Source organism: Netta rufina, assembly GCF_964035555.1.
Source record: "Netta rufina genome assembly, chromosome: 4".
NCBI lineage: Eukaryota > Metazoa > Chordata > Aves > Anseriformes > Anatidae > Netta > Netta rufina.
Genome location: NC_140127.1, coordinates 29,800,484 through 29,824,318, shown reverse-complemented (window position 1 = coordinate 29,824,318; position 23,835 = coordinate 29,800,484). Strand labels below are relative to the sequence as shown.

The 23,835-nt window shown below is 37.8% G+C and overlaps 1 protein-coding gene across 6 annotated transcripts in view; it reads left to right on the top strand.

Annotated features, from left to right (window-relative positions):
* RAPGEF2 (Rap guanine nucleotide exchange factor 2) overlaps positions 1-23,835 on the top strand; it is a 180,842-nt gene that overhangs the window by 100,979 nt on the left and 56,028 nt on the right. For 2 of the 6 annotated variants that reach the window (XM_084286453.1, XM_084286454.1), the window contains exon 1: positions 11,499-11,632. The exons of the other annotated variants lie outside the window; for them this stretch is intronic. In XM_084286453.1, coding sequence (XP_084142579.1) covers positions 11,573-11,632 — 60 coding nt within the window. In that variant the 5' untranslated portion in view covers positions 11,499-11,572. Of the gene's footprint in view, positions 1-11,498; positions 11,633-23,835 lie in introns of those variants that run through there. 6 annotated transcript variants of the gene reach the window in all.

Below are 23,835 nucleotides of genomic sequence, written 5' to 3'. Positions count from 1 at the left end.
TTATGTTGATTTTTTTTTTTTTTTTTAATTTAAGATAGCATGGTCAATTATAGGATGAGTTTAAAACAGGGTGGACTTTTCTTGCACTATCTTATCAGCAGTAAGCTTTGTGGCTGCTCTGTGAAGACTTGGTCCTGCCACATCCGAGTGTTGCCAAGCTGGTGGTTATAGGCCTAGTGCATGACAGATTTGGTGTAAGATAATGAAGTTCATAAAAGAAAAAGAACTTTGCTCAAGATGAGATGCTGTTCTTTAGCGGTCTAGAGGTTGCAAGTAGTGATTTATAACTCCTTGGTTTGTTATAATCTGTCCCTCCTGTGCTTTTTGATACTAAAACTAGGCTGTGGGCTTCTCCAAGGCTGTGCTATAGTCTTCACTTTGCTACAGGTAAAGCATCAGAGCTGACCAGGGGACTTTCAGAGAGGTGCTGATAGGCCTGTAGATAAAATGCTGAAGCACCAGTGAACCGTCCTGAACAGAAACGGTAGTGTGTGACTTTTCCTGTCTGAGAATCTGTGCAGGTTTGAATTAGTTACCAGATTTAGGAAAATTGCTGTGAGTGCAGCCTCAGCCAGGCTTATCGAAGCTAGAGAGGTTCCTGCACAAGGTCCCTTTACCTTCAGGTGGCTTTCTTGTCCCATTCAGCTTGAGATTCACAAGGGGACATCTGGTTATTTTTTTTGAATCACCTGAAAATTTGAATGAGGAGAGCAGGAGATGAGCGGGAGGTTTTGGGGGGCTTTCTTAAGTATTAGAACTTGGTCATTCGAAAGTCAGGAGCAAATGAGCAAGTTGTAGGAACCTTGCTTCTTGCTATAGCTTACCTTGTAATGAATAATCATTGGCAAAAACTTGCCTTTTTTCCTAATGATATTTCTGTTCACATTATCTAGTGAGAGTCTAAAAGTCCTGGACTGAAAGTATATGTTCAGGTGTTTCTATTTTATGGAACAGAATTGCCATTTATTCCCAAAAAATTGCATTATAAGATGATGAGCAGTGTTTTCTTGTGGTTAATACAGTAGGTCCAAATTTGAAAGTACTGATTCTATTCCAGGACTTCGTGAGAAATGCCCAATGTAATTTTGGGCAAGATTTGATGTTAAAAAACAGCATGTTATAATTACTTCTTTGTGTGTGTGTGTTTATTGTTTATATTGTATAATATACATTTTTGGTTCTTTTTCATGGACCATTTCAAATGATCATGAAATAATGTAATGTGCTTGCTTCTCAACGGTGTAGACTGTTACTGTGATATACCTTGCTACTATGTATTCTTGTTCACGCATTGTATCCTATACAGTAAGTCGATGCTAATATCTTAGTCTTAATAATATAGAATTTCAGTCATTGTAGTTTGAATCAGTTGGAACAGTTTTCAGATGAGAAGTTCCAGATAAGCAGTTCCAGCAAGAACCAGACTTGTTCTGTTTGTGGTTTTGAAACATTCATTTCAGTAATGTAAGCAGAGAAATAGTCAAACCATAATTGTACTAAATTTACAGTTTATTATCTATAGAAGGAGGCACGATATGCAAGTACGATTTAATTGCATGTTTGCACAAACAATACGTGTTTGCATGAATTAATTTGTATTGATACAATCTTCAGTTTAAAATAACTTATTTAAAATAAATTCTATTTATTGTGCCTTAATGGAATGAAAAAGAAAGTGGCTAAATGATTAATGCTGTCACATGTTATTGCCTTTTTACCAGGAGGGATATTTGTTCAGTTGCTTTTGTCAGCATGCAAAATTCAGCATGTGATTTCAAATGATGCAACTCCTCTTGTTATTCCATGATGGTGATCCTCATGATTTGGAATGAGGTGAAAAGCTGTACATCACACTAGGAAGTAATACAAAATACTAATTGTGTACTTAGTCTGTATATGTAATACTTTGAATACGTGCAGTAATGCTAATTCCTGAAGTATATGGTTGTATTATATATGAAAGGGTATTTTGAAGTGAGGCACATTAGAAAATATGAAAATTGTGGGGTAGTACCCGAAATACAAAATTCCTGAGAGAGTTTGGACAGTGCCTGCTGACATCTTTTGTACCAGGGTTACATATTTCTTTATGGGAACATCCACAGATAATGCTACATGACAATATATAATTCCCATCCCTACATTCTGTATTTTGTGGCAAAATGCAGGCTCTTGCTTGCTTCCTTCATCTGTGCTGTAAGGAAATGTTACTGTTTGAAGTACTTCATTATATTATGTATTATTGTTAGTATATGAGCAACACTTTTTATGTGGCGTAGCACCCAAAGTAAACCCAAATTGTTAGATCTTCCTCCTTTTAGAAATGCCTACTGGCAAACTAATGCAAAATTAATGACATGCAGTGTTATTTACTCAACTTGCAGCTTCTGTCAAAGGATGTCTATTTTTGTATATTACATCATCTCTGCTGCAGAGCTCATGCATCCTTTGGGATTTACTGTTCTTTCATTCCTTTTAGAAGGGCTTACATTGATATTGTAACTGGATTTGTAGTTGTGATTGGATTTGGAAATTCAAAGAGTAGTGCACTTCAATTTATGTAATATTTTATGCAACTGAGGTGTCAGTAATTTTACTGACAGTTTGATTGTTTCAGATACATTACTGACACTGGGTCTTGTTTACAGCTTGTAGAGTCTGACAGTACTTTATGACCACAGGCATGTGAAGCGTTGGTTAATAATAGCATAATTTTCCCATATAACGTGAAGTTTTTCTGGTATTTCTGAGTTGTGATGTGCCTTTTTTGTTATACAAAATACTGCTTTTCTGATATGGAGAGTATAGGACTAAATGCGAGGTTTGTCATTAAACCAGAAAGCTGTTCATGCAGCAGAAAAATAATTGTTTCGTAACGCTTTCTGAAACTGATCATTGCATAATGTAGCTAATCACACATATGGAATTTCTACCACTTAAACTTGATTAGAGTTGAAGAATATTTAAAAACAAAACAAAAAACCTATGTAGTCTTAAATATTTCTTAAATAGCTTAATTAGTATAACATTGTTTTAGAAACAATTGCTGCATATAGAGTGCATACGGGGAAATGGACCTACATATGTATCATATTTGTGTAATACCAACACAAATCCTTTCAGTATTGGCATCTATCTACAGATGAGCATCATGAGTGATGCTCCTAACGTGGATATTTGCTCACTAAAGCATAGAAAGAAGCTGCCAGTTCATTTTCCCAAGTAACTGAGTGTATGTTATGTCATCTGTGTTTGACATAGTGCCTTAAAGATAAACTTACTAGCGTTTGGTGTCAATCTGTACACAAGACTCTGTTTCTGAGAACTAGTAAAGGTGCTTTTGAATTTGATTTGAATCTTTTAAAATTATTATTTTGAGTGCATTCAAAGCTGGTAAAAGTAGTTTAGGTATCCTGAGCAACTAAGAAAGTATATATAGAATTGAAAATGGGAAAGATGGATTGTTGCAAATCCAGCAGATGAGTTGTTCTTTCACTTTCTATTTTAGATTTGCAAACACTTTCTTAGACCACTGACTGGCTCCTTAACTGGTCTTGTGATTTTTCAAGTGGGGGAGGGGGACAAGACTGTTTCTCCACATTTTGAAATATTGACATTATAGTCATGCTTAATGTCTCCACCAAATGTTGGAACCTATTCCAGCACATTCAGATGTGCCCCTTCCACCATGAGTTTTGATGTGTATCAGATGAGTTTGAAAAAGAAGAAACTAAAAGCGATCCAAGAATTTAGTTATCAAACAGGAACTGTAAACTGCAGCTCCTGGCTGCTGGTTTAGTGACTCAAATCTTAAGCATTGAATTGTAGAAGTAAATCAGAATAGTGACAGTAAATTAGAAGAAAGTTGCGTATAGTGAGTTTAACGTAGTTTAGACTTCCATGCGTTTGAAACTTTGTACAACTTGCAACTTCTCTATGTGGAAATAATGCTGAATGTTTCATAGAAATTTATACTTAGGTCTCTCTTTGAAAGGTGTAATGTTTTTTGACTTTTTCTCTCAAAATAATTTGGGTCATTTTGACAATTATTTCTTAAAAATAAGGGACAGTTGAAGTTGTATGGTATTTGTTACTGATGTAAGTGAAAGATCTGGATAAATATTTCTATACAGTTGCTAGAGTACAGAGATCTCAGAATATGATAGTGCATGGTGTATATTACACAAGGGAAGATACGCAGGGACATGAGGATAGAGTTCTCCAAAAAGAAAATGATCTTATGCTGCTAAACTGTGGTGTTTTTTTGTTTGTTTGTTTGTTTTTGTAGTGCTGATTTTAATTGGGAACCCCTGGAGTAGGCTCCAGGGAGATTCTCCCTGGATAAAACTGTGGCTGGAGAGAAAAACAAAACTTATTTCCTTCTACCAAATAATTGAAGTGAGTGGAAATCCTCTGTTACCGCACCCAGCCCTTTCAAAGTTCAACTTCCTTAAAATGCCAACAATACATAGTTAGTTACCTTAGGAGATGTCCAAAAAACAGGAGGATGGACAGAAAGGACTTGACATCATATATGGCAGCAAAAACGACACACGATTTCCATTATTGGGGGATCTGGAAACCTAGTAGAAAAGGCTTTTTTTTTTTTTTTTTTTTTTTTTGCCAGTTCCAGTATGTGTTTGCACTTTGAGAACACAGTAATGAGAGTTTCAGATTTTCTTTTAAAGCTTCGAAGTAAATGTAAGAATAAGTGTTAGAAAGCAGTTTGCTTAAAGGAAAAATAACCTTCTACTAGTTATTGGCAAGAATAACCTGCCAAAATCTCGCAACGAACAACAACAAAGAAACAAAATAAACCCACCACAATAAACAGCTAGTATTTAGAGGAGATTGGGAAAAAATCTGGGTTTTGTTTGTTTTTAATCCATTAGTGTCTAATACCAGAACATTAAATAATTGTTCCCATGCCCTGGTGGTCTCTGATGCTTTGAATTATGTGCCAGAAGAAGCATCACTGCAGTTCGAACATGCCAGCTTGTTGTAAATAACTGTTACAGGACACAGTGGGACTGGTGAAGAACATAATGGGCCAGAATTTGGGCAGTTAACTGACCTCAGAAAAATACCTGAGGTTTGTTCTTACCTTTAATGACGCAGTGGTAGGATACATGTGGAAGAGGTATACAATTATCTGTCTTAAGTAAAGTTTTCCTGCACAGAGAACAGTATGAAATTTTGGGCGCACCCCACATAAATGAACCCATGTCCCTGGAATTCCTGCTGTGAAATTTGTATGGACATGATACGAGGTATTTCTCTGATTTTTTTTTTTTTTTCTTTCTCCTCACCGAGCTAGTAAGGAGATTCGTATCTCAGTAGTGACCCTCTGCCCAAGCAGGTACGGATGTCATGGTATTGTTTACACCTGGAAAAGGGGCCTTGCCAGATGTGTCATCATTCTTGACCTTGGAAGAGTGTTTGCTTTTTGGGTTTTGTGCTTTTTTTTTTTTTTTTTTTTTTTCACAGTTTAAAAGCAGAAGGCACATTTTCTTGTTCTTTGATTTGATTAACATTATTTTAAACTCTTACACCAAAGTGAGAAATTTTTGTGAGCGGTGAGAAGAACTTCAGCTGTACTATCAGACTGCGTTTTCCACTCCTAAAATACTTTAAACGGTTAAGGAAACTAATCTGTAACAGTTCTGCCAACTGGAGTCATTAATACCTCAAATTTCAATGTCTAATTCTTAGCATTAAGGAATGATAACATGTGCTTTTAAAGGTGTGTTAACTGCATTAAACTTTAGGCTTATGTAACCGATAACCCTTTGCTTTATGAAAAACAGGTAAATTAGTTAACCATCACATTATAAAGTTACTTTGTAAAGATGCATTGTAAAAATATTTTCCATCTTACAAATAAGACTTAACACATGAGACCATAATGTTGTAGGAACACAAAATGTGTGTTTTTTTTTTTTTTTAAATATATATAGAGAGAATTAAAGAGTAATTAAATATGGTGTCCAGAGAAAAGTTTTTCTGTGCTCTGTTACAGTGCTGGGCCTTTGGTCAAGTAGGCTTTGTAAGGTGATTTTGATGCTCTGAAAATGGGCCACTGCCACATTTGGAATGAGTATCCATCAGCTACAGTTTTTCTTCATGTCTGTTTTAATATAATTGTCACATAGTGGAAGAGACAATTTGATGGCAAGTACTTTAAAACAATTTTTGCGTGCCATCGATCTCAAAGCAGGAGTGAACAGAAACTTTGCTTTTCTGCCACCAGAGCTGTGCACAGAAGGTGACAAATCAGTCTGCAGTCACAGGGAAGAGTGGCAGTCTGCGGCACATCCACCCAGCTGAGGCACCAGCCTGCCTGCTCCGGGCTTGTCATTATTTTAAAGATCCGGATTATAGGTTCATCTGCAGCAACAGCTCAACAGAAGGGCATTTGTTCAAATGGTCTGTAACATGAGTAAATGTGTTATCAAAACAGCACACGTCGGTCCGCTGTAACTGTTGCTTTGGTGTCGCCAGTGGTGTGGTGAACATCAGTGTAATGACGATGATGCCACAGTTTTAGCAACTAAAAAGTTTGATGAATGCTGTTGGTTTATCAGTGAAGTGGTATTTTAGTCATAATAATTCACCTTGTACAATAAATGTGGTAATTTTCCTTTATGCAACAGAGTTTTACTTAAAGTTCTCGGAGTTCTAGAGGGAATGCAAATAGGTCAGGTGTGTCTGTATGATCAGATGTCTGCCTCGTGCTGATAAACAGGAACTCGGCCCCATGAAACTGGGTCATGTGGCTGGCGATTTAAATTACTGGCAGTAAGTTTGTCTAAATACACTAGGATAAGACTTTTGTATTGTATGGGGCATTGAAATGTATTGTGACACCTGGAGTGAGCTATTGTTTTGGGTTTATTGGTTTCTGTTAGTATCTTTAAATCCAATGGGAGCCTCAGATTGTTATTTAGTGAACTCTCTCATCAGGATAGTGGAAAGGAAAGAGCACCGACATTATAAAATTCAGAAGCATGCTCCTGGGAACTAAACAGTCCTGTGTCCAGCAGCCGTGAGCTTAAAGAACAGTTACAAATGTTTGTTCCTTTCTGTGAGAATGAGGTGGTGGTGGGGGGATAGTGAAGATGGCATCTTTTGCCTTACCTTTTTCAAAATTATCCTTTTGCACCCTTTGGTTTAGGTGTTTGTAGTCTACCTACACCCGTGTGTAGTATCTGTGAAATAGTCCTTTTGCTAAGAATGTTTTGGAAGCACACATAGTGATTGTGGGTTTTGTGCCTTATTCTTTGTATTTTGTAGCTCTTCGTTTATTAATATATTTATTTTCATTTTTCTAGCTACTGAAGTCATGATGTGGCAGTAAATTTGATGACCCTAGAGTATTTTGCTGTCTTTTGCCTTAGATTTTGAAGAAGGATATTGAAGGAAACTCATTTATGTTACTTTATGTTGCCTTTAAAGGAAAGGGGAAAATATGCTAATACCTTCTGGTTTTGAGATACTTCAGGAAAATAATGTTTTATGTGTATGCAATCTGTATAAAATTTTAAATACTCTTGCAAATAGTTGTGCTTTAAAACGACTTGAAATTGAAGATTTGCGCTAATCTGTTGTTGCAGCATTTTTCATTAGCCTAAACAGGTTTAATACTCCAAGCACTGTTGTCACTGTTTAGGAGAATAATGTCTGTGAGAGGTGACATTCTGGAATGTAAAATAGTTTAGAGGCATTAGTCAGCTGGTACATCCTGTTGAGGTCTGCATCTATTTCCACCTTAAATTTGAAGCTGTTGTTTATGAATCCTGAATTCTGTCCAAGGATATCCAACATTTGTAGTTATTTGCCAGGATTTTATTTATTTACTAATTTTGCATTTATTAGGAGGCTCAGGGGGAGATGCCATCTTTCCTAGACATAGAATAATTTGAAAGCTGTTGGGGATAGCTCGTCATGTCCATTTATTGCAGATCTGGTTCATTAGCATCTCGCTTCAGTCACCTAAAATCATTTGCAAAAAACTTTTTGCTCTTTTCAAACTTTAAATCTAAGCAAGGAGTTCATACATGAGTTTTGAAATACACATGAACGTAAGGTTGTATTTAGGTTTTATAATAACTATTCATACTTGTTTATGACAAGCTTTCCAGGATATATTTTTTCTCGTGTCTCTGACTGATTTACGTTGCCTTCATTCATTCCAGAAGGTACAAAGATTCACTGAGCTTCTGTTTTATTAATTTTTTTAATGAAGTGTAATTTATATGTGATTATTTTTTGAACTGATAATGGAAAGTACACCTGATTATATTGCACCACTGTACCTGGAAAGTAATGGAAGTGGTGACAATTGAGGAGAAAGTAATAGGGGAATAGAATCAAACATTTATTTCTTGAAATTGTTTTGACTCACAAATTGCTTGAGTTGTGCTTTCTATACCTAATTACATAAATATCACTTTTCACATTCTGAATAAAGAGTTGTGTTTTTATATTCTGGAAAATCACCAAGTTTTCATCAGTCTGATTCATGTGAACATCAAACAGACTGTTAGGTTGTTCTACGTTTTGTGTTTGTTATATGAAGTATTCACTTAGTTTTCTGACAGCAGAGTAGAGACAGATGGTAGTGACCAGCACAAGTAGTAAGGCAGCATGTCAGGGTATTGCCACCTGGAAGCGTTCTCTCTCTCTTTTTTTTTTTTTTTTTGATGCTGTTTTTAGGTTTTTGTTCCTGCTTTCATGTTATTCTTCAAGGCTTATGGCACTGATACGTAGGTTAGATTTTGCTTGGAAATACCAACTGATGCAGGGTAAGATAAGCATTTGTAGCTCAGTTAAGGACATGACGGAGTCCAGAAAGTGGTGTGTTTCCTTCCTACGCCTGCAAGACACACCTTGGCACAAATTCAGTTCTTCATGACTTGAGCTTAAAACGCCAAACACAAATTCTGCTCATGATGTTAACTGTAAAGCCACCAAATCAAGGTGGTCGTAATTGTTAACTCTAACTACAAGTATTTTTCATTTTGTACTAGACAGGTTTTGTCTGAGTTAGTTGCAGCAAGTAACTTCTATTTCTGGTCAGGTCTTTGTCAGAGAATTGATGGTGCTCAGCATTTCATGGTTTTATGAGGCTTTAGCATAATGTAATGTTTTAAAATCACCTGTTAGTTACACTGGCACATCACAAACACTTTAAAGATTCTGATTTTTGTAATTCAGTCATTTAAAGAATAATTTATCTTTAAAGGAAACTTTTTAGAATATATTAGAAAACCAAGGTCACGAGTGTCATTAAACCCTCATAAACATAAATATGTTTAGTTTAATATGTGCTGTGTGTGTAGTGGTGTCCTTGGAATAACTGCGCAAAAAAAAAGACCAGATTCAGTTTCACTAATTTTTATAGCCTCATTTACTAGCAATCACTGTCAGTATAGAAAGAAATCGCTGTGTAACAAACTAATTATTAGCGGACGTGTTATTTTGGTGAAAGGCAGCTGCAGATTGCATTACGTAGTGTTCGTGTTTATGCCTACGTAACAACTATTAAGTCCCCCCCCAGCTGTTGTTTAAAAAAAAAAAAAGAAACAAAACAAAACTTTGAAGTTGTTTTTAGCACAGATGGTCTCTGATTTTAAAGAACGTGAGGTGAAGTTGCTGAGAGGAGGGCTCCATCTAATGCTGGGGCCTGGCGGGTGGGAGGCCCGCTCAGGCCCGCCACGGTGGGCTCCCCGCGCCCATTAGGTGCAGCCATCCACAGCTGGCTGCCGGCCTCTTCCTGAGCTCAGCCCCGCTGCCTTTGAGCTCCTCTGCAGTGTGGTGCTGCCACTGAAATGCTGTGCATCCCTGCAAATGGGAGGGACCGGGGAAATTTCTCAGTTTAAGATATGGTTCCAGGCAGGGTGTGTGTGTGTTATAAAAGCCATATGTATGTCAGCCTCTTCCAGGTCTTGCATCCCCTTTTTATTTTAGGGGGGTTTGTGTAGTCAGTGTGTGCAGAGAAGCTAGATCCGTACTTGGAAAGACTTTAAATGGCATTTTAAAAGGTTCCAAACATTTACGGGCCACAGCCTGTGGATATCTGTGGCCTGCCTAGCAGTGAAGCAGCCGACAATTTGCAAGCGCTCATCAAGTGCACTGTTTATAAATACTTGATAACAGCGTTTACAGCTCTGCAGCGGCACTCTTTTGGGTGGGGGAAAAAGGGGAGGTGATGTCAAACCTTCTGCTTTACCCTCATCTTCATGGAAAGTCCTGATCAGCACAGGGTTTGTGGAGGTAAATGTTGGTCCTTGCTCCTGCCCTGGCTCCGGCGGTACCCTCAGGAGCCAGCCACGAGTGCATCCCTCCCCTCTGGGGCTGATCCGATCTTCAGAGGCTGATACGATACAGGCAAGCGCTTGTTGTTTTCTCTGCATTGTCCACCTCTACCTTAATGAGTGAAATGGTTAAGTATCGGAGGGGGCGAGCCTTGAGGAATGTCTTCCATTTGACTTGAATATTTTGGTGGATAAAGGGAGAGGGAGGGAGGGAGAGAGCGAGTGAGAAATGCACTTACATCACTAGGACTGCATTGAGTGTGCCTGTGCAGGTTAAGAGACAGACTACAGTGTCTTTGCTTTCTGCAGGAAGCAGCAATGCCGTTTGTATCCTAAGAGGAATTTTTTATTTAGAAAAGGAAGCATTCTTTCTACCCAGGAAATGGCTTTCCTTGTGCGTTGCTATGCCAACTGCCTGCAGCCATGGTCTTCCAAAGTAAGCACAATAACGTAATTATATTGGCGTATTGCATTCAGACTCATGATTCTCTGGGTTTCTGTGTGTGTGTGACTGTGTTGTATTTCTGTTTCTTACTCTCTTGGCAGTAGATGGGCTCGTCTCGATTGTGAGGAGTGGGCGTCATAAAAATTAAATGTCCATCAATGTCACGCTGCTGAGATTAATTGTGCAAACTTGGTTAGCTGAGTGGAACAGAGATCACTGGTCACTACTCTGTCAGCATCATTAGCAGCCAGGGGAGGAGGTCCCTGTTCGCGTGCGCTGCCCTGATTTTGGGGGAGTGGAGGGTGGCGGTGGCGGGGGGAGGCTGCGTGTGTGAGTGTGTGTGGTTGCAAATGAAACAGGAGTATTAACGATGCTTGGCTGAATGCTAGAGGCTGGTTCCTGCACCCTGACTAATATAATACTGTATTAAGCCTTTTTGAGGGAGTCTCTGTGCAGTCAGCCATTTTAGCTTTTTTCCTCCTTTTTCTTTTCTTCCTATTCCTCTGTCTCGGGGAATGGTTCTGTTCCCTTGGATGAATGCTGGATATGTAGGGTTTCATCAGGCTCTGTGCACCCTGACATGCTTAGACTTTCAGTGTTACAAAAATGGAGACTAACGCTGTCGTTTGGATTGCTTCTCTGCACTACAAGTGTGAGGGGGTTTTTGAGCTTACCAGTAGTGACACTTTTAGCTCCAGCTTGGTTTCCCCCCCTCCGCCTCTTTTTAATTTAATGCTGTAGAGGGTGACTTGCCATCCATAAGAAATTGGTACATGATGTGTAAATTCAGTTCAGCTTCTGTTTCTTCATTATGAAACCACTTGCAATCCCGGCTAACCATGGAGTTATGGGCCAGCAGGAGAAACATTCAGTAAGTATTGCAAATTCTGTTTGTTCTATCAATAACCTGTCACGGGCGAGTTGCATGGAAATTGAAACTGCTTGTCATCCTCCTCGTGTACTTCTCCTGATTTGTAAATTTAATAGTGGGGTTTTGAGGGAAAGCAGTACCTGAGGTGGCATTAGAATCTGTGACTGTGTTTAAGATTGTTTTTAATTTAGAAAAGGCAACTCTCTAGGTTTTTTGAATGTTAAAAATGTACTCGGAAAATACTGACATACTTTCCTTGGTCAAGAAGCTGTGAGCGTTCGGTTAAAATCTGTATGCATTTGTTAAAACTTTAAAGAAATATTTGAGCTGTATAACAAGTGATTTAATTGTAGTTGGTGATAAGAGTAGATTTATTCTGTATAATGTACGGTGGTGGTGTGCTGTTGCCTTGTAGCATGGCGTTGAACATCTGTGATAGACTTATGCTGAAAATGCAGAAACTGTTAGTAAAACACTGCATGAACAAAAGGCATAAGTACTGATGCTTTATAATTGATCCCATGAGTCAGCTACACCTTTGTCATGCTTTAATCCCATAGGCTGTCCATGTTTATTGTTTGTGAAAAATGCATTCATAAGCAGAACAGCAAACATTATTTAACAAGGCCTCAGGTGTCAGAAATTAGAAATTTACATTTTACTTTATAAAAAGATTCTAGAAGTACAGATTCCTATCACTTAGTTAACACATATATATCTTCATGGTAGATTTTATATGATTTGATATAATTTTCAGTTTCTTGAAAACCTTTCTACATTCTGTGCATAGAGGGTATGTACTAGAGTGTGCATGGGAATGTGGGCAGTATGTTCAGCATATACAACTAACAATCGTAAATATTGGAAAGATGTGATAGCAGGAACTTTTTCAAGGAGGAACATTTTCTTTACAAATTGAGTTTTTATTTTGTATAGAAATACAGAAAATAAGCTAGAAATATTTCAGAACGTGTCTAGTGAATTTTTTTATGCATACAGCAGTTTCTTGTTGTAGACTTTGTTCTTCTCATTTCTTTTTAATTACATTCTAAGTATAAAGCAGTTCATGTTACCAAATCATTGGGAGTTCATGAAATATTTAGAACTTAATCTAAAAAAAAAAAATGCACACAGAAAACCCACACTTCCCTGCGTCCTGAAACTCAAGTACTGAAGAAGCTGAAATAGAATAGGATACCCTAAATTTGCAAATTGAAAGAAAATGAGAAAGCTGCATATGTATTGTTTTCCCTGTTCTTTTTACTCTCCAGAGAAGGTTGATGAAAGTTTCTGGATTGATTCTGGTTAACACAAAGTCTGGTTAATACAAAATAATGGCTTATAAATGAGGGAAAAAATAACTTGGTATATTAGAGGCTTTACATTCCAAGGTCTGACGTGTTTTAGATGCATTACTCTGAATTAATTACAGATTAATCCACAGATATATTTCACTCTGTGGGCCAACATATAAGAATAATGAAAGAGGAGAGATAAAAGTATCACTTTTTCTTACAATAAACTAATTTTCGTATGTCAACATATATATAAGATAAAGAAATAGTATTATGACATGGGGCTGGCACACAACTGCAGATTTTGCATTAACAAAAGCCATGGTGAAGGGTTTATAAGAAGTTTAAAATGAAACTGTTAGGATACAGTGAAAAACTCTACTTTGGCAATGAAACTCTCTATGCTTGTTCTCCAGAAAAAGGATTTTTGTGCGGAAAATGGGACTGAAAAATCGCAGTTCTTTGTAGATAGGGAAGGCAAGCTCAGAGTTTTGAGGTATATGGAATTTGTCTTCCTTTGACATAAAGGAAAACTTACTGAATTAATCATTTTTGAGAAGTTATTTTCATGCTAGCATGTTGCCAGAATCCTAAATCTCTTATTGATGTCTGACAGATCTGATTTCAAGAAAAGAGCTGTAATTACTTCTGTGACATCCCACCTATGGTCTCACAGCTTGATTTGCTGGGACAATCTGGAAACGAATGCAAAATCTCCAGTGCTCTGTTTCACATAAAATTCTGCGAAACAATTTCAGCTAATGCTATTAAATCTTAATTTAACACTAGTTTAGTAGGCAGTGCGGGATATGGGTTAAGTTTACTGGTCTGTAGAAAATGGCATGCAGGATGGCCCTGTTGTGTTCATTGTGCTTGGAGTGGAGGGAGGAAAAGTGGAAAAAGCATTCCTCTTCCCAGATTACTTAATGTAAGAAGTAAAAATCAGTGGCATCCATCAAGTGTACAGGTCCACATGCCTCGTCTTTCATAAATCGGATAGGTTTGAAGCAGCAGCCAGTATGGTGGTGGTGGTTGCTCTGTGGGTGATATTCTGTGATAGACAACCACTGTCTGTGAACAGGGAGTGAAGGCTTGCTGGGGGGGAAGATGGCAGAGAAGGTCCCCACAGTTGACTCAGGCCTTCTAAAATGTTCTTCCTATCTCATTCCTTCTTTCCCCTTGTATGTGTTGTCTGTAGGAACTTTACTCAACACAATTAAAAAGAATATTAAAGAGTGATAGGAATAATGGCTTTTAAATTATAACTTGAGACACACAGTTCTTTCAAGAGTGTGTAATGATTAACAGCTCTTGGAGTCACTTATGCTCAGTCTGTAAGAAAGGGTAAGTTACTTTTTGACTTTGGGTATTATAGAAATGAAGTCTGCAAATAAAGGGTATATTTTACTGGCAGCCCAGTGACTCTCCTTTAGGGATCGTGTAGCCGCTTCAGTCTTTTGATGTCCTTGACCTGTCTTGAATTACTGAAAGATATTGAAAGCAATAAGTCAAGTCTTTGGCTTGCTATTGCAGTATTTTAGTCCACAAAGATTTGTGACCCCATGCTAGGGGCCCTCTTGCACTCTGGAATGAGATGGAAATGAGTGGTGTTTTGACGAAGTCTTGGGTTGTAATTGTGCAAATAAGGCTATCTTAATTTGTTGTGCAGGAGGAGTGTTGATTGGGATGCTTGCTTAAGAAATGTAAAACTTTACAGAAGTATGTCTTTTTGTTTCTGGAAGAGATAATTAGTATCGGCTTAGAACTCAAAGAATAAAGGCAGCCCGGGATAGTTGCTTGTCCTTTCAGAGAGCATCACAGCACAGGGAAGAAGGGTGTAATGGTGTGATCAAGTGGCTACACTTGCTAAGCTGAACAACCTGAGCTGACCTCATACCTGGATGTTTTTTAAATATACCTGGAAAAATACACTATATGATTTTTTTTCACATGTATATGAAAAAAAAACAACAATGACAAAAAACAAACAAACTAAAAACACCTTCAACTTGGAAGAAACCTGCTATCTGCTGTAGCTGATGATGATTGCGAGTTTATTCATCTTAGTGAATTGCATCACACTGGGAATTGATACCATTTTTTTTAAGGCACCTCTATTTTGGTTCCTTATTGAAAAACAAGATTTCAATTTTGCACCTTTCTGATTATTACTTTCCCTTTTCTTAATACATTGGAATATAAAAATATTTTTTTCTCTGCAGACCAATAACGGAGTTGTGGATTTTTCATGTGATTAGGAATAATTATTTTGCCTCTTCATAGGTGTGTTATCTTTAATTGTACATGGCCACGTACAATTTTCTTCCACAAGATTCATCTCAAATTAGATAGCTCTGGTTTCTATTTGATATTTTGCATTAGCTTCATTGCTCAAGTGGCCAGGTTGTGTTTATATGGCATACTGATCAAGTCCTACTCAGAAGATGAAAGCATTAATTTTTTTCCTTCTCTGGCTTTTTGGGGTGTTTGTAACAACAGTGTTAATGTGATTCATTGAAGCAGTGCAGAGCGGCATTATCTTCATTTTTCAGATAGTTCTGCTGAAGCAAATCTTTGGCAAGGACAGTTTAGAAAACTTCACATACTTATTTCTCAGTATAGCTTGGCCTTAGTGCTCAAATTACAGATTTTATCTGACTTTTCTGTGTTTTGGCCCAGCTCAGGCACCCATGGTCTAATGATTGTCTGAAAGGTTGATTTTAAGTGACTTGCCTGGCATTGTACCAGAGATCTGCAGTAGAGTCTGGATAAATTCCTGTTCTCCAGGACAGCATTTAACTGCAAATTTTCTCAAAAGCTTATAATTGGCACAATTTGGGTCATTTCGTATGAATGACAGTGAATGCATTAGTGACCCATGGAGATGCCAATGAAAACATCTTTGGCACATATGAAATGTTGTGCCATCTTTCTGTGGCTGTTTCAAGGCCTTGGAGACAGTACAACATGCGTTTTATTTTTAAAGTATGTGTGTATATATATGTGTGTGTGTATGTAGACATATATAAAACTCCAGCCACTTCTTTTTATATATATATAAAAAATCTGTCTTTGCCTTCTTAACTAGTAGCTGAAATTATTCATTTCATCATAGATGGTTGGCATTGAAAATCTGTAATTTGAAAAGAATTTAAAGAATTTGGAATGGTTTAGGTTGGAAGTGACCTTAAAGCCCATCCAGTTCCAATCCTCTGCCATGTGCAGGGACACCTCTCACCCAGGTCACCCAAAGCACCATCCCGTGAACACTTCCAGGCATGGGGCATCCACCACTTCTCTGGGCATCTCTAAGGTAGTAAAAGTTCAAAAAGAGCATGGGGAAACTAGCACTATCGATATTACCAGCTTCATTTTACATTCCAAAGTGACCAAAACTAGTGATTGTGTTAAAGTGCTTATAAGGTGGCATTTATGATGGTGCACACTGAAAGGTGTCATTTATAGCTAGAATACAGATGTGAACCTGGAAAGGAAAGTCAGCTCCTTCTGAAATGTTATTTTAGACCAACTGACTAATTCTATATGTTATTACTGAGTTGTAGGCACTCCTGCCGTATCTTCGAGCATGTTAAAAATCCAGCTAATATTGGGAGCTGATGATACCCAGCAATTAAAAAATAATTACAAAATCCAAACCTCTAAAGACACAAAACAGAAAGACCTTAAAGCCCTGAAGGTACCATTGATTTGCTTCTGATTTTACAAGTTAATAAATTCAGCAGAATAATAGAAGCTCTGAAGTGCAGGAGGTAATGGAATGCTGTGTTAAGAATTGTAGGTTAAAAATATCAGGGAGTTAGGCAATGTGCTAATAGAGTGGCACCAAGTCCATTGCAACAAGAAATAAGCATATTCAGCTATGAAAATCCTGTGCCTCAGTATCTCAAGCATCTTCCACCTCCAAAATATTGGTGCTCCCTTGCTTGATGGAGAGTTTTCAGCGATACTTGTGCTTGGATTTGAGCTATTTCCAGTTGATGTAGTCTGTACAGTTTAGCAAATTAACCTGTAAAAATATTCCAGCCAGATGGAGTAAGTTATATTTTTGGAAACTTCATCTTTCTTTATCTAAGACAGGAAATCTCAAATTGTGATATACAAAGAACTATGTGGCTTGAAGGGTTATTGGAAACTGCTATTGGTAGTGTGACTTGTTTGTGCGTTGTGATTGCCAGTAGTACCATTATGCACAAGTGAGGGGAAGTGTCTTGTGTTCTGTGCTCTGCTGCTAAGGTGACCTGAAGCTTTTCTGCACAATCCTTCTGTACATGATGGTTTTACAGGTTGTCTGCAGGATCAGGGAAGTAATTATCTGTGTCAAAAAGATCACTGCACATGATTTAGCAATTAGAAAGCACAGTTCCCTAATGCTCAAATTTGTAAACTGGAATTGGGTAAACATTGAAACTCTGCTTTGACCATCAGCACTCTCGGAAAATAAATAAGGCTGATGCTGGAAACTTGTAATATATAAATAAATAAAAATTCCAGTTTATTTGAAGTTGGGTTTTCTTCAACATTCCTATTTTAGATAGTTTTTATTCCTTGTTGTGTTCTAGGCTTTAAATTGCTACAAATTACTCCTTAACATCATCCTTGATGTCTGAAAAGCTGAACTAATTTTATTAGCCCTCTCAGGAATACACATTTGTGTGATTTTTATATGAAATAAATGCAGGATTTTCAGGATCATTTTAAAGTCTGATTTTAATTTTTTGCTATCCTAGATGCAACAGTTGATACATTTTAACATTAACATTTATTAAATATTTACTTAACATTTGTTAAACATTTACTTTTCTGTTACTATACCTGATACATTCTTGTTAGCTTTACCTGAATTTAGAAATGAATAGAATTAATACTATTAGGGAAAAAAAATCATGGTAGGGTATTTGAAGAGTAAACTAGTATTGAGGGTAATACTGAAGCAATGTTTTCGGTATTCTTTATTGCCAGTGCTGCTGGCTATGAAGGCCCTACACGACAAGTGTAGGCAATGTTAAGGGTTTGAGAAAAATGAGATGTCTCAAGATTTACCCTTGACCAAAGCTGCTTGTACCTGACACATCTCGTTTTCAGTGTTGTATTTAGAAATGTCTGCTAGCTGTAGTGCAAGAAAAGCATGGGGTGACCTGTGCAGCTCTGCAGGCTTTTTAGGATTCTAACCTTGGTGTGCTTAACCTGCCAATCTGTCCCTGAAATGTAAGTGACACTTGTACACTTCCCCAGTAGTGGATGCTTGGTTGTTCTTCCAATTCTGTTACCTTGCCAGCAGTCTTTTTTTTTTTTCTTTCTTTTTTTTCCCCTGCTGTTCATTTTGAGACAGTGATGATTCAGCAGAAAACCGCAGGAAGAATAAACTGTACCGAAGGGGTATCTGATCTGAGCACTGCTCAGTGGGTTGTTTGTGGAGAGCTGATCCTATGCCCAGTAGCTGGAATTTATAGGAGCATTTGTCATTCCTTCCTAAATCTGTGTTTATAGAGAGATATTAGGAGGGTAGATGAAGGACAACAGATTGCAGAGCTTTTATGTGGGTGATGTTGAAGGTAAATAGCCTTATATTAACATATCACCTGACCCAAATACTGCTGCTGCATAGCTCCTAATATAGCTGAGACGTTTTACTGGATACAAGAGCTTTCGTCTGATTTCTTGCTTGGAGAAGACGAGTATGATGACAGTGGTATTTGGTGAAATAACTGCATAGATGGGATGAAATCTAGAGTAGGTGTAGTTTGTGACTTGCACTTGTGATGCTGGACGCAGCTCCTAGACTAGTTCAGTATAGTGATGTGCAAGAACAGGGGTTCAGCCTCTGGCCAAAAGGTGGCTTCTATATTTCTGGATGGTGCTGGGCACAATGTGACCAGCTGACCTGGGACTCTCTGCTTGGTCTAAACTTTAAGCCGGAAAAAAAAAAAAGTAAGGGCGTGAGTCTTTTGTGATCTGGGGTCTCCACTGCAGACACTAAAGCACAAAACACCGGCACGTTTAGCTCCCTTCTCACGAAAAGTGAAGGAGGATTTTCCTGAGTAGAGAGCAGCCTGCTAAATCTACCAGCTGGACTGGCTAGTTCTCCAGCTGTTCCTGACCCCTGTGTTACAGGCAGTCAAGTTGATCTCTCCTGTAATATGCTGTTCCTCCCAAAGCCAGTCTGGAGTGCCTTAAAAAGGTATCAAATAATTCGGTCTCTTTCAGAGCTCAACAGGTGCTGTGCTTTCTGGTCCTTGTGGCGGGTGGCAGGTGGGAGGGTGGTTGCCCCTCCTTGAGTCGGGAATGTCTTCGGAGTGCCGGTTTATCGAGTCACTGTAAATGACAAAGGAAAGCTCTGATCTATGTGACAAAAGGCAAAGATTTGCCCTATGATGTGAAGATGTCTCTCTGCTCAAATACATGAATGGCATTTGCAGCTTATAATGGAGATGACACTTCTCATTTGGACTGGGAACCTGAAGAAGGGTTTAATGCTACCCTTCTCATCAGCCCAGGCTTTTTGACATGATTCAGGAGCCAGTTTCTTTTCCTTACAGAGGAAAAACAGGCTCACAAGCTGCAATGTTTTGCACTTGTTTGCATCCCATTATAGCTGCATTTAGTATCCGCTAATAAGTTAATGCGCTATTGCAGTCATGAAATGTAGCTGCACGTAGTGCTTTTAACTTGTGACCTGTAGGTATCTTATTGCAGCTCTTCTGGTGCTGGTGTCCGGGTGAAACCATTGCCAAGGTCTGGTAGCAGTAATGCATCTTCTCGGTGACTGCAGCCACCTGATCTACACAAGTGTATAGACAGCCGGAGGGGAAGCATGTTGGAAGCCCAGACCATAAGCAGTGCTTGTGCTCACACTTCTCAATCTGCGATTTCTTTCACTTGTTCTATAAATATTGCCTCGTTTCATCTGAGGAGTCTGTCAGCTTGCTCTCTTACAAGCACAGGCGCTGTGCACTGGGTCATTTGGACACTGACTGGGTAGGATTTATTAGTTTACAGCTTGACTCCAAACTGTGACTTTGCAAGTAAGAAAAATGGATTAAAGCTTTTTTTTTTTTTTTTTTTTTCCCCCTTCTGTGAAGAATGATTTCATAAAAAATGACGTCGTGCTATTCTGCAGGTCTGCTCCCTTTGTGTATTTAGTCATGTTGGCTTGCTTTATAGTTAAAAATAGGCTTTTACTGTTCTGTGCTGCTGTTACTCCTGCCGAGCCAAGAAAACGGGAGCTGGATTGTGTTCTTAGGGCTCCATCCACAGCATTGTTTCCTAAATTCCTACCACTGCTGCGTACCTGACAACCTCCTGAATGCTGTAGGAGTTGCATGAGTGTCGGGAAGGGCTGCTGTGGGATGTTCTGCAAGGGCAGAGCAGAAGGGGAGAACGTGGCAGGGGCACTGGAATGTCAATTTAATCCTGGGAGTGAAATTAATGGTTTGAAATTGGGGTGGTGGAGAACATCGTATGTGGAAGCTGGATGCATTTGGTTGTGGTTGAAAGTAATAATAATTCTAGATTTTGGGAAATGTAAACCAAGCTCTAGGAATTATTTCTTACTTAACTGTATCGTAGGTTTGTGGACTCATCAGCCCTCTTCTCATTTCAACCCAACTAGGTTTTGTGTGCTCTTGATTGTTACTATGATTTTAAAATTGCATTTAAGCAGCTAAAAGTACCTTAAAACTTTCATCGTACTGTGTCTGCCACTGTTTTTTCCCTGATCAGGGTGCAGCTTGATCTCTAAATCTTAATTTACTCCTCATACTGATCTAGGAAATAAAAAAACCCTTCCAAATACTTAGCAGAGAGTTAATGCCTGCCATTGCAGGTTGCTCAGGAGAGAGCCAGATGCCTTCCTGGTGTGCTTGTATTTTCAGTTTTGACTCACATCACCAGTGGACTATCATCAGATTTTTTGGCCTTTGAATAAGAAGTTGAATATAGAGGATCTTTCATTGCAAGATTGTTGAATAATGTATAAAGTTTTCTTCACTTTTAAGGAACCATGAGGAAGAAGAAAATGAATGTATGGATTTAGGAATGTTCGTGAAGTGTAATTTGAATAATTAACTCTGTTTCGAAATGATGGTCCACTGAATTTATTTTTTTTTAATTTTTGCTAAAAAGTAAAGCTTTGACAACAGTAGGAGCAGAATAAAACACAAGCTAAAATGAAAACAGTGTTAGTTTCTGTTAATAAGCGTAAAAATCCATACGGTATGCGTACATCTCCTTGCCTGCTGGTGTATAACTTGTATAAACAATTTTTGTTGTCTGACTTGGGGGGTTTCTGCCCTGTTCAGTCTTGCTCAATTCCAAAAGAATAGGTCCCTTTAGTTACTAATGTTCACTCTATTACGTTTCTAGTTTTATGGGGAGTTGAGAGATTACTTGCACTTCAGAGCAAAGATTTCAGCTAATTCAGTTTAGCAGAGTTTCCAAGGTTCCTGAATACAGCTGATATTCCTAAGTAAATGGATACTAAAACATAGCTTCATGAACTGTGGAGCTCATGTCAGCAGTAGTATACAGAAAATCTAGTTATCTGCCTCTTCCTGTTGAAGGAAGAGGTTGTTTAGACAGATAAATGTCAGTCCTACACCTGCCACTTCCATTAGTATTGCACATTTCTAATCCTTCTGTGATGATGGTGCCCAGGGAAAACTAAATTTAGGAATTCCTGAGTTAGAGTAATAGTTTTTTTTTTTTTCTTAAGTGGTGGTTTGGTGTTGCAGCTGGGGTTTTATTCAGTTAAGCATGCAAAGATAACATGGTAAATATAGTAAATGACTAAAACATCTACCATGGTTATGAAAGAGTAACCTCCTTCATCTCTGGTAATGCGAGGTGTTGTAACCAAGACCATGCTGGCACCATCAGAAATCAGTGGTTAGGATTTGACTCCCCCATTCTCTGGTTATTACAAGGTGACCTAATGAAACAGGTGATGTACATGCACACATCCAGGATCTTTATAGCTTATCTTCTGATAAATGGGAGAAAAAAGATTAAAGTTACTAACTGTATTTGCAGAATGGCCTTCAGTCCTAGTATTTCCAGATGATTTGTGTGTTCTCTTATTTTTCTGCAGCTTGGCAATCCGATTTAAAATGTTTCTTCCTAAATAGGCAGCAATGAAATATATATTCAACTGATTCCATGAAATAAGTTTCTACATGGATTGTTTTTTTTTAGTGTACTGTTTACCTAAGGAAGGAATACAAGGGCTGATTTAAACTTTCTATGCATGCCCGTACAGACACAAATAAATGTATTCCTGGAAGCCACATCTGAATGTCAGCATTTTGAGTGGAATAACATGATGCTTAAATTGACTGTCTCCTTGCTGTAAAGCAGGCTTGGTTTTAGCAGGCACCATAAAGCTCCTCTTGTTTTACTTGTATAAGCCAGTAGGGAAACCATTATCTCGTGAGTGGGTTGTTTTGGACATTGGAAGCATTGGGTGAAAACAAGGCTGGGCTAATTGAATTTACCATTTGATATTACTGTTTTGAATAACACTTTGACTATAAATAAAAGCTCAGCCAGTTGTTTCAAAATTCAGTGGAAAGTACTCTTAATGTGAAAGATGGGTCTCTATCGAGTTGTGTAAGTAAATGCAAGTGGCTCTGCGCTGCTGCTGCACGGGGCTCCTGAATGGAGTGGAACACCTTTGGGAACACATTTGCACTCACCAAAGACTCTCCAGAAAAGAAGAAAAATAGTCCTTTATTTTTGGTTCCCTTTACCTACAATCATCACCCACGAGGAGTTCTTTTGTCCGAATTCCTAAATGTTCACTGTCATTCAGAGGAGCTGGAATCTTGTTCTGTGCAACAGAACAGAAACTCTAGGGTTGTTAGGATTGCATGATACCACATACAGTCTTAAAAGTTTGTGTCAGGGTGAAAAAAATGCATTATTTTCTTTGGCTACCATAGGAGAGAAAATGTAAGCAAGGCTGGGAGTATTAGAGCAGCGTTCTTTGCGATTGTATTGCCATGGCATTAATACTGTTACAATTTCAAGATTCATAAAATAAGTAATAAAGTTATTTGCCTAGTTAGTGAGCACAGCATTAAAAAAAAGCATTGGTAGAATAAAAACATTATTAGGATTTTGCAGCATTGGCCATGTATAAAGGGAAAAACTTGCCACTTAAAAATAATCTGAGTTATCTTGCTTCTGTGCTATTTTTACATTATCAGAAAAACAGTGACACATTATGAGGGTAACAAGTGTTACCTTCATAATACAAATATGAAACCTTACTCTGTACATTAATCTCTGAGGTATTGTCTCTAAGATGTTCTTAAGCAACCTTTCTTTTAAAAATCATCTTATTTTAAAAATATGCAAATAAACTTGTAATATTACTAATATATTATTAAATAAAAAAAAAGCAAGTATAAATAAAAAGAGCAAAAATTATGTCTCCATAAGCAAAATTGTCTCATTTTTTCAGACTATTTTAAAATTTTCTTTCCAATCATTATTTCAGAATGTTCACAGTTGTGTGATTAGGAATTTTAAAGATGCGAATATTAAAAATACACATTTCTGCTTTTATATTAAAGAGTTAAATATAATATTCTTATTTTCAAAAGGCTTAATGTGTACCTTGACCACTTGTGCATTGAGAATATATATCTTGCAGTATTGCAATCTGTCAGTTAATTTGGGATGAAGCAAAACTGTGAATCTTTGTCAGATGAGGAAAACAGGAAATTTTATTGTAGAGCAAGCACATGCAAAACAAGTAGTCTCGGTACATGGTTTTTAATTTGTAGATGGACATTAGTGGACGAATTATACGTTTCTTTCCTATTGCACAGGTTAGTGAAAAGCAAAATTATATTGGGAAAAAAATATTCTTGTGAGCCATATTATAAG